At 42.9% G+C, this 11,435-nt stretch overlaps 1 protein-coding gene across 2 annotated transcripts; it reads left to right on the top strand.

Annotated features, from left to right (window-relative positions):
- The first annotated feature begins 163 nt into the window (after positions 1 to 163).
- Positions 164 to 11,344, top strand: LOC311244709 (protein regulator of cytokinesis 1-like). Of its 2 annotated transcripts, none has more exons than XM_084334361.1 (15): positions 164 to 307; positions 660 to 792; positions 880 to 1,002; positions 1,117 to 1,356; positions 2,926 to 3,096; positions 3,458 to 3,607; positions 4,160 to 4,307; positions 4,420 to 4,556; positions 6,852 to 6,947; positions 7,756 to 7,902; positions 8,392 to 8,502; positions 8,605 to 8,712; positions 9,235 to 9,402; positions 10,118 to 10,155; positions 10,756 to 11,344. In XM_084334361.1, the coding sequence occupies exons 1-15, from the start codon at positions 297 to 299 to the stop codon at positions 10,787 to 10,789; spliced, it is 1,815 nt and encodes a 604-aa protein (XP_084190487.1). In that variant the 5' UTR covers positions 164 to 296; the 3' UTR covers positions 10,790 to 11,344. The 2 variants fall into 2 exon arrangements, with proteins under 2 accessions (XP_084190487.1, XP_084190486.1); XM_084334360.1 differs by having other exon boundaries at positions 9,220 to 9,402.
- Positions 11,345 to 11,435: the final 91 nt, after the last annotated feature.

Genomic DNA, 11,435 nt, shown 5'->3' with positions numbered 1-11,435 from the left:
GATTGGTGAATGATAACAGATCAGCCAGTAGATCCCAAGTAGCCCAGCCCCTTTCATCATAACAAGTTTCGGTGACGTTCATCTACTCGACCAATGAGAAGCCAGCAGACGTCTCGCTGCACATTTTGAAAACAGTCCGAGGAGCCGACAGAAGCGAGGAGCCTCCAGTCAGCAAGCACCGTTTAGTCGCGATCCGGTTAGCGAACTGATACTGTGGTGTTTTTTCTTGCGTTGAAAGACCACGTTTAACGTTTTAACCCAAGGACCGTATACGTTTTGAATTGTCTCGCCTGACCATGCGGAGAAGGTTAGTAAAAACATCAAACTAACGTCGTTATTGCTTTGTTGTTTAACATTACGCTGTGTCGTTGCTTGCTAACGTGGCTGTCTGTGGGGAATATGCTACATTCACTATGGGATTAGTAACGAGATAAAACTAAGAAACCGAAAGCTCAACGTTTGTGTTCGCGAGGTTACCTTTTATAACTTTAGCTATTTTTCCGTGCTGGCAGTAACAATTGCAAATGAGGGGCAGCTAACGTTAGCTAACTTCGCATTGTCCAGCCAGTCCGACTGGTTCTTTGAACGTTTTCACTTCCGGTATTTGAAATTGAGTCGAGCTGCTTCACTGACTCGCTTGTTCTCGCCTTGTGTTCCAGTGAAGTCCACGCCACAGAGTCCGTGGCCTGTCTCAACAGAGCACTGACTAGACTGAAGCACATTTGGGAGGAAATAGGAATTCCAGAGGACCAACGAATGCAGAGAACCGATGTTGTGTATAAACACATTAAAGTGAGTGTGCCTCTTCGACTTGTCTTTTTGTTGTTCGTCTCGGGTTAAACTAGTTAATCGGCACTTTAACTGTTGTTTGTGTTGCAGGGTTTATTGGACATGATGATATCCGAAGAGGAGGGTCTCAGGAAGCGAATGACAGACAGCATAGATGCCTGTCGGAAGGAACTTGATAAACTGTGCGGTGAACTTCAGATGCCTCACCCTGAGGTAAGGCATGTATCCGTTCTAACCTTGGTTCTGGTTATAGGAAGGCCGCCAGGATGTTTGCTCTAACCTTTTCTGCTGTTCTTCTTGCCAATGTCTCTGCAACGTTGTGTACAGGAGGAGGAGGAGGCGGGCACCACCATGCTGCAGCTGGAGAAAAACATACGCACACACCTGGAGGAGATGATGAAGCATAAGAACCAGCGGATGCAGGAGCTCAAAGACTTCGTGAATCAGGACCATGAGCTGTGTGACATAATGTGCGCCGCCCCCTTCTGCATCGACGCAGACGCAGTCCCGTCACTGGAGCAACTGGAGAATTATCGCACCTACCTCGACAATCAAACCAAAGAGAAGGTGACACTGTTCAGTCTGTTCTCTCCACATGTCTAGCCCGCAACGTCTTTAGCTGGAGACTGTTCTGTGATTTGATGATGCATTACATGTTGTCAATGGAAACTCTTCTGACTGGGCCTGTTCTAGCCGGTATAGACCCTGGCCTTTACACAGCCGGGGATAAGTCCATAGGGAGATCTTTAGGTGCTGAAGTCGAAGGCACCTTGCAGCGTAGATTCACTTTATTTTTTTTGATGCACTTTTTCTGTTTTTCTCCCATCCCAATTGAGTCGTGCCAATTCCCCCCTCCCCTGTCTTGATCGTTGCTCGCATGTTGTGCCCCCCACTGGTCGGTCGTAGGGAGGGTGGAAAAATCCATCGCATGTCCCCTCTGATACATGCGGGGTCAGCCAGCCACTTCTTTTCACCTGCCAGTGCGGACTCTCATTGGCGAGGTGTAACGTGTGGGAGGCTCACACACTACCCTCGACATCTCCTGTCCTTGCTGTGCAGGCGCCTTGACCGACCTGTAGGAGTCGCTGTTTACAACGACCAGATTACCACCCATTGACTTCCCTCCCGCTGACTGTCAATTGAGTCAGTATGACGGCCGGCCCGAGCCGGAGGCAACGCTGACAGCCGGATTCGATACCGGTGTCTCACACGTTGGTGACGAGTGCTTAGACCGCTGCGCCGCCCTGTAGATGCACTTTGTTTAGGTCTCCGGGTGCATGAGGTTATGAATTTACCCTTGCAGATTCTCATCCCATGAATAATCAATGTACCAGTGGTGTATTGACAGAACGGCTATAGTCTACAGTGGTACTTTCAAAGGAACAAGAATACAAGTGATCAAATGGAATTTCAAGAGTCCGCTCGTCACGGGCCACACCTAGATTCTTAGGGATATCTAAACAGTGCATCTATAATTTACAAGGTGCCTCTGAGGGCGGTTAGGTGGCGTAGCGGAGATTGCGTTCGTCACCAACCCCGGAGCTGTGAGCTGGATTCGCCTGTTCGAATCCAGCTCACAGCTCCGGGGTTGTCACCAGCTTGGCTGGCCGTTCACACTAATACAATTGGCTGTATTAGAGGGTGGGAGAAGCTTGCGGGGTGGGTCCGGGTCGTTGTAAACAGCGACTCCTACAGTTCGGTCGGGGCGCCTGCTAAGCGCGGATAGGACCTGAGTGGGATAGTGTGATCCTTCCACACGCTACGCCCTCTCAGGGAGGATCCGCGCTGCCAGGTGAAAAGAAGCGGTTGATTGGCTGGACGTGTGTCGGGGGAAGCACGTGATAGCCTCCACTCTCCCAGATGATCTGACTGTGGGGGGTAAGTGCGCAGCGACCAGGAAGGGGATTGGGAATAGGCATACGACTAACATTGGGATGGGAGAAAATCGGAGGAAAAATAGAGGGGGAAAAATATATATATATAAAAAAAAACAAGGTGCCTCTGGACCTAAAGATTTCCCTATGGATTTATCTCTGACTGTATGGTGAGGGGGTCCTGCTAGGCCTGTTAAGCACATACTGTTTTATAGAAACTACAGTGGTTAATAATACTTGTTTGTTTTCATGATCTTCTCAGGAGCATCGTCATTGTGAGTTTGTGGACATAAAGAAGCGGATTGTCTTGTGTATGCATGATCTGGACCAGCTTCCAGACACCAGCTTTGAGAAGGATGTTGTGTGTGAGGACGAGGAGGCTTTCTGCCTCTCTAATGTCAACATCGCTGCCCTCAAACTGCTTCTCTCTCAGGTGTGGTCTCCTTACAAAGGCATTGCTTAACAGGTCAAATCTATAATGCCGTCAAACGGTGACCTCTGGCCAAAAGAGCCCCTCTTGGTTTTGCACTTTGTCTACATGTTTTGATCTGATGTTGGAGTTGAGTGACAGGGGGAGGGGTTGCAATTGCTGGTCACACCTCAGGTTCTGTCGAGGTCTGGAGAAATTCAGTCTAAGTTTAATAGCAAACTCCAACCCAAAGTGAATTACCAAGAGGGGCTCTTTTGTCTCACTGTTTGACGGCATTACACCGTTAACACCAATTAAAATTACATATACTGTAACTGCCAAAGCGCCATGCAGTCTTTATTATACTTTCCTATTATTTCCCCAGCTTGAAGAACGCAAGGCTGAGAATGATCTGCTTTGTTCAGCGTACTGCACGAAGATCCGGGAGCTGTGGGAGAGACTCAAGATTCCCCAGGAGGAGAGAGAGGCCATGTATGAACACATGGACAAGTCAAAGAAGAAGAACATGGAGACGGTAAGGAAGAATAAGATAAGATATTCCTTATCGATCCCCTTTGGGGAAATTCAGGAGTTGTAGCAGCATGGGGGAGGTAGTATGAGCAGGGTAATATGAGGGTCTGTATGCCCCATCGGTTGTAAATAATACATAGTTACAGGTTCTGTAATAACGTCGTCTTTGTCTTGGCATAGAGCAGTTGGAATATAAAGACTGCCGAAGTAGTCATGCTACCTGGTTCAAAATGCCTTCTATTTATTATTTATTTCTATTATTGAATGTTTTGCCTAGTCTTGGTGTGGCTCTGGCTTCAGTCTGAAATGTTATTTATGGTCATGGTTTCACCTACAGTATAAATGCCAAAAGGCTTCGCTAGGTCAATATTTTTAATTATATTGCAAAATATCACTATCTTCAGTATAGGAGCTTTTGAGCCAGCGGGCAGAGACTAATGGGAGTCGCTTCTGTTGGGGTAACGGTGTATTTTCTTTCACCGCATGCATCCAAATTATTCACGAGAAGGGGAGGCCATTGCTCATCACACACGTATGTGTCATTTTGTCTCATCAGCTACAAGCCGAGGCCCAGCGCCTAGAGGTGCTTAAGATGAAGAACATGAAGAACGTGGTGGAGGCCATCAGAGCAGAGCTGGCCCTCTTCTGGGAGAAGGGCTTCTACAGCACGCAGCAGCGCCAGGCCTTCATCCCCTATTACAGTGGTGAGTGGCTTTTTTACTGCAGCGTTACATTTAACCTCATCCGCTCTGAAATATGCAGTTTGTCTGACAGAGTGGGGAGGATCTTAATGCATGTTTTGCTTTCCTCCCCAAGATGATTTCACAGAGGAGCTTCTGAACCTGCATGAGGCTGAGGTGTTGGATCTCAAGAAGTATTATGAGGAGCACAGAGAGCTCTTTGAGGGTGTCACAAGATGGCAAGAGAGCTGGACCTTGTTCTTGGAACTTGATGTGAGTACTATCTACATAATGCATATTGAACTAGGGATGTCCCGATACCGGTGCTCATAAAACTACTCGTAAAACTACTCCAATACTTATTCTGGAAAACACAAAATTTAGCAGTCGTCTGGTAATCCCGAGGTTCCCGGTTCAATTCCCGGGCAGCGTGTCGAAGTGTCCTTGAGCAAGACACTTCACCCCTAACTGCTCCCGCTGAGCAGGTTGGCACCTCGCATTGGTTGCCTCCACCATCAGTGTGTGAGTGGGTAAAAATGTGAGGAACAAATTGAAAAGCGATATATAAATACACTTATTTATTTTACCGGATGCACATATTTAAATAAGCCAGTGATTATAGTAACTCCTTACTGGATGCACATATTTAAAATAGCTAGTAATGTTTAAGGCTAAGAGAATTATTAAGGACTCGAGCCACCCGAACAACTGCCTCTTTGAACTGCTGCGGTCAGGCAAGTGATACCGGAGTCTTAAGGCGAGCACAGAAAGACTCAGAAGAAGCTTCTATCCCCAGGCCATCAGGCTGCTAAACGAACAATAAACACTATGCAACAACCATCAAATGCACACAGCACACACACCCACACACCCACACGCACACACTCACTTAAACAAACAACACACTGCAGCACCCACTCTCCACACTTTAGATCACACAAACACACTTTATATTTATTGATAAAGGATTTGCACTACAACTCTTACACCTACTGTAAATTGTACCTAAATTGCACCTCATCCCATTTCTGCCTTGCACTATATAGTATTTAAGCATTACATCACACGCAGGAGTGGTTTGTGACCAATAAACCATGCCTAGGGGTGGTTGTTAGGCCCGAGGCGCAGCCGAGGGTCGTTAGACCCCCCTAGGCATGGTTTATTGGTCACAAATCACGACTGCACGTGGTGTAAAGCTTTTATACAACTGCCAGATTCATCCAACCTTATTTCTATACAATAAACACACATTAATCGAAGATTTATTGAAAAAACCATCCGCCAGAAAAAGTAGTTCCCACAACTCCATGTGGAAGCAGCTTGAAGTGCATCCAACCAAACTAACACATCCAACTGTGTATTATTGGAATGATTGAGAGAAGTTGCCTCATGTGGAAGCAGCTTGAAGTGCATCCAACCAACTAACACATCCAACTGTGTATTATTGGAATGATTGATTGAAAATTTATTAAAACGTTTTCTTTGCCCTATAGGAAAAAAACGTTTTCTTCGCCCTATTTTTTTATTTATTTCTTTTAGCCTAAACTTAACCAGTTGGAAACCAGGGGTACAGTAATAAAATTAGCAATCAACCAATCAATCAATTCAATAGACCATGCTCACTTAAAACAGCGCTGCTTCTCTCTCAGTCTGTCTCCCCCGCTGTTGCAGACAGGAGTGTGTGTGTGTGTGCGTGTGTGTGTGTGTGTGTGTGTGTGTGTGTCACAGTGTGTGTCTGCGTATGTGTGTGTGTGTATGTGTGTGTTTGTGGGTACGCCAGCGTCGGAGTGTGAGAGAGAACGCTGCAGTCGGAAAGTAGGAAGGAAGAAATTTAAATCAATCAATTAATCTATCAATCAATCCGCGATTTTTCTTTTGTTCTAGATTGAGTCAAGACCCATCAATTACATCATCCAACATTGTTTAAAATACTAACACGTTCCCCTTGACAGAATCGCTTTATATTTAGTCGTTATGACGCTATCAACATATCCATTTGTTAAAGATTATTGTCCGCCATCTTGTTTTTTCCGACGGAGTGATCCGGCGGAGTGATGTGATTCGGTGGTGGGCGGGTCCTGGGACCAGGAGCGTGGATTATGAAGGATACATACGTGTAAATGGACTGTTTCAGCCAATCAGAATAGAGAAATTTGCATGCCGTTGTATAATGTATATTAGTACACTGCACAGTATTGTATATTATATGGTAACTCGGTTACGTCAATTCTGCATCGAACATTGTACATATGTCTAAACTGAACACTGTGACCTCATTTTTTTTAACTTCTAATTTACATGCTATACTATGTTTTATTTCATACTTATCTTTTATTTCATACTTATCTTGTCTTGCACAGTCTCTGGAGCGTAACGGTAAGAAGCATTTTGTATAAAAGTATTCTGTACTTCTGTATGACAACTATTAAAGGAACTTGAACCTTACCGGATGCACATATTTAAATAAGCTAGTAATGTTTATAGTAACTCCTTACCGGATGCACATATTTAAATAGGCTAGTAATGCTTTATTGTAACGTCTTTACTGCATGTATATTTACACCACAGAAAAAGGCCAACGATCCCGCTAGGTACAACAACAGAGGCGGACACCTTCTTAGAGAGGAAAAGCAGAGAATTGAGATGCAGAAAAGTTTGCCTAAGGTGAGCTGATGTTTCTAGAAGTCCTTTGTTGATATCGGTTTAGAGATGCGTAGGTCTGGGGGGGGGGGGGGGGGGGGGGGGTAAATAAATATAATCAGAAGGCATCCAATGACATCATGTGAGGACATTGCCCCCCCTCTTTCACATGAGGGACAGGTAGATACTTTAATCATCCCAGAGGGCAGTCTTATCTAGACGGGGACATCAAATAAAGTACAGTACCTATCTATCTCAGGGACGTAGGATAAAATGCATACACCAAGAAAAGGTTATGATGGACAAATCGGAAGAAGCAGAAGCACAACTATAGGACAAAAACATGGGCATTGGTATAACATTAACCCTTTCACTGCCGACCGTCGGTTGTGTGATAGTAAAGGGTTAACCTTCTGTCGTGTGGCAGTGAAAGGGTTAAGATGAGCAGGCTACATGAGTTAGTAAAACTTTATTTGTATAGCGCCCTTCTCAGCACAGAGTGGACACCTGTTCATAGAAAACCATGGCTGTGTGCAGTGCACGTATGTGACACATTAGAGCAAGTAGGGGGGTGGGAAATCAAGCCAAGGAGTGGAGCAGTGCAGGAAGCAGGACTAGCCTGCAGGTGGGGGTGTTTGGTTTCTTTATTTTTTTATTTCTCAAATTAGTCTCCCATCTTTATTTGAATTTGTCAACCGACGCAAGGAATGCACAACAAAAGAAAGCAACCCACCACTGGCAATAGTTTAAAATTATTATGGAAAATCGAGAGCTATTGTTGCTTCAATTAGTTTAGTTTGTGTTGACCCGAGTGTTGCTCTCCGTGTTCCAGCTGGAGAAAACTTTGAAGGTCCAGATTGACCAGTGGGAGGAGGAGCATGGCAGAGAGTTCCTGGTTAACGGACAGAAGTTCCTCGACTACGTGTGCCAGCAATGGGATTTACTCCAGGTGGAGAAGGAGAGGGAGAAACTGGAAAGGGTAACTTAACTACTTTTAGACTAATATTTAAGTCTACATTTTCTTACCATGAAATGGAGCCTTAGACTGTTACCGTAAAACGTAAATTGATAGCCCAGGCTTTTATTTGCCTCAATCACTGAACTCACTCGTCCTTTATTTAGGACGGCTGTCTATAAGGTCGGCAAAGATGTGAAATATCAAATTGTATGAATATTACTTGTATGACATGTACCAGCATGTATGAATATTACTTGTATGACATGTACCAGCATGTACACATCAAAATAATCCTATGGATTATTTAGTTAATAACACTTAACTGCACCAGATCCCCAGTGGTATTTAGGAGAAGATGGCTGAAGAGACTTTCCCTTAATGCAGTGATTAAAACCTGGATCAATGGCAACCAGATAAACGCTGAACCTAGACCAGCTTCTAAAAAAACACCTGTTTGGGTCCAGCGTCTATTTGGGACTCACTTTTATTATTTTTGTTTTTGTAAAATAGCAAGTGAAAAAAAGCAAACAGACTGAGGTGGACATGCTTTATGGAACGTCTTTACGCACACCGTCCAAAAGGAGGATGGCAGTGACTCCCACGTCTGGCAAAGTCAGAAAGGTAAGACGATACGGTGTCTGTTATGTCACTGTTTTAAAGTCGTTTTACATTCTGTGAGTCATGGGTATGAAAGCTGTCCCCTCTCCTCCTGAAACCCCTCAGGTCAATGCCAGCACATGCATCTCCACCCCAAACACCACCTTTCGTTCCGGATTGGGAGGAACGGTCTGCCAGTCCCCAGTCCTCAGACCACCCTTGTCTATCAGCAAGGTTAGTTCACTCGAAGGTTGTTCCAGATGACTAAATATATCGTGGGATGAAAGAGAATTTTCTATTCTATCACTAAGAGAGAAAGAAAAACATCGGAATGGCTTTACGTCACTAGTTGACTTAATTCCCGACCCCGCACACATGTGCTGGAATAACAGACGAATTATTTGGTTGCATCTGATTTTACTTTATCAAGTGGATTAATTCCAATTAATCATACCTACTCTGAAATGATTGGTTTTGCACAAGATAAGTGAAAGCTGTGGTAGAAAGATGCTGAGGTCAGATGTTTTGTGTGGTTATTTTGTAAAGACAAATGTTTCATTGAATTTACAGAAAATGTACTATATCATGATGTATATCGTTATTGAGATGTGAAACATCCCATATTGTGATAGCTTTTGTCCATATTGCACAGCCCTATAGTTCACTCTCTTCCCCTCCCATTTTTAAAAGCTTCACAGCTGACTTATACGATAAGACTTCTATCAAAAGAAACGTTAGTAGTCTGTTCCATTCCAGGGTCCTGGACTGCGAACCCCAAAGACGCCCCATGCGCTGGACCGCAACAAGGAGAACATCTCTCACATGGGCAGCCGCAGAACTCCCCTGCGTGGCCTGCAGAAGCCGCCCCAGTCCAACCGCACCTACAGCATCAACTCAGTCGCCAGCACCTATTCGGAATTTGAGGTAATGATCTGGTATTTGGCTGCTAGAAAACCCAGCAAAACACAATCCAGTCAAATGGTGTCAGGCTGCTGGTTGCTAGTTTGCACCACTGTTTAGGAATATACTGACAACTTGGCAAGTAAGGTTTTTGCCTGAATTACAATTGCACCAATTTCACCTCTGTATCGGGGATATTATCATTTTGAGTTTGTTTTCAGCGTGGTTTCTAGGGGGTTTGTTCAATGTTTAGTTTTACTTACACAAAGAGACTTGAAAGCTAAAACTTTCTGCAGAATTGTATTTTATTTTTGTAAGTACACAAATATAAAATATATAGCTTCAGTTAAGTTTCAACAAAATATATATCACTAGGTTGGATGCAGGGATTTGTTTTAACTCGTACCCAGGTCTCATTTGTTTACTGTAATTATACCAAGGTATAGCAACTGGTGATTCACTAAAATAAAGTATTAGTGCCTGGCCTAACTTTGTTTGAGGTGGACATTTAAGATGTTGACTAACTTAATGTTCCACTGAATAAGTAGTGTGCTGAAGCTTTAGTCTACATTATGCACCATAGTGGCCTTAATACTGGATTTACAGAGGTGACATTGATAACTGTGGTTATAAATATTATATACCAAAAGGTCTGTTCTTTTAAACCTTTTTTATTGTATTTCATGATGGAGCCTCTGATTTGACTGTTAACAATCCTTGTTTATATTCTTATTTCTAGAAAGATTTTGGCAACATTGAATCTACCGGTATATCAAGGTTTGTATGAATATATCTTAATAGGCTCACCAAGCTAACCAAATTTGCATGTCAATGGTATGACTGCTTCGGAGTTTTTGTTTTCAACTAACACCTCTTTGATCTGGGCTGTGTTTTACGCTGGGATTTTCAGACCCTCACAAAGATTGTGCACCATGAAAATGTTTGATTGCTGCCACAAACGCATTCAGCATGGCTATTACCTCGACTCTGTCTATGGTTTCACAAGAATATTGTGTGTATAATTATTAGGGATGCTCGATATTGGCTTTTTTACCGATATTCCGATATTGTCCAACTCTTAATTACCGATATCAACCGATACCGATATATGCAGGGTTTCCCCCCCAAAAAAACGGAATAATTTCAGGTAACTAATAATTTCACTGGATGCAATATTGTTGTGTTTTTTTTTGTTTTTTTTTACCGATATTTTCCGATAACACATAATATATATATAATATCGGCCATCCCTAATAATTATATATATATATATTACAGTTGATCTTGTGAATAATTGCAACCACAAACTGCAATAGATAATGGATTAAGTGTATTAAACAAACAATATATTAATAAAGTGTTTTTTTCCCTCTACAGCGCGATCTCTCCAAGGCATCAAAATCTCATTTGAAGCTTAACTCCACTGTCACTCACCTTTGACTGGTCAGAGGATTTGCACAGTCGTCCAGCTCGTTGTGTTTAGTTGTAATTTTTTTATAGTCTCCTTTTTAGGACATTCCTGTACCTTTTTTGCATATAACTTCAGTGTGAAAGATGTTTTGTAAATCTTTGTAAATATATTAAGAATTGTAAGTTGCTGAGCCTTTGAGAATCATGTTACGTAACTGGTTTTAGTACTGGGCATACAGTTTTCATTATACTCCATGGTTTTGTTCTTCCAGGTTGGTGAAAGGGCAATTTTCTTCGCTAGATACAACGGCAAGCAATTTACAAGTACTATTTAATAACACTGGATCTATAAAAGTAAATTTTTCCACTTTACTAGGCGACATTTAGCCATTTCTAAATTAGCCATAATGGCTAGCACTATTTTAATCTATTAGGGATAGGGAAGCTAAAGATCTGTGCACCAAGATCTGCCATATATTCGGCTGGAATGATTTGTTGTTTTTATGATAATGTAATTTTTATGTAAATGTTTTCAAATACAAGTTTTAAAAATGGAGGTCTTGACTGTATAATTTTTGGGCAAGTAATATGTTAAATGTATTTCATTTATTAACGTCTGTTGGCAGGTGGCAACCTCGAAATGTTTC

This window comes from Notolepis coatsorum (assembly GCF_963971535.1).
Source record: "Notolepis coatsorum genome assembly, chromosome: 18".
Classification (NCBI taxonomy): domain Eukaryota; kingdom Metazoa; phylum Chordata; class Actinopteri; order Aulopiformes; family Paralepididae; genus Notolepis; species Notolepis coatsorum.
The sequence above is the reverse complement of the archived record's forward strand: the minus strand, read 5'-3'. Positions and strand labels throughout refer to the sequence as shown.

Coding starts and splice junctions, on each gene's coding strand:
- LOC311244709 (XM_084334360.1), top strand. Junction 793..879: donor TTGTGTATAAACACATTAAA/GTGAGTGTGCCT, acceptor TTTGTGTTGCAG/GGTTTATTGGACATGATGAT. Junction 6,948..7,755: donor TGCAGAAAAGTTTGCCTAAG/GTGAGCTGATGT, acceptor TCCGTGTTCCAG/CTGGAGAAAACTTTGAAGGT.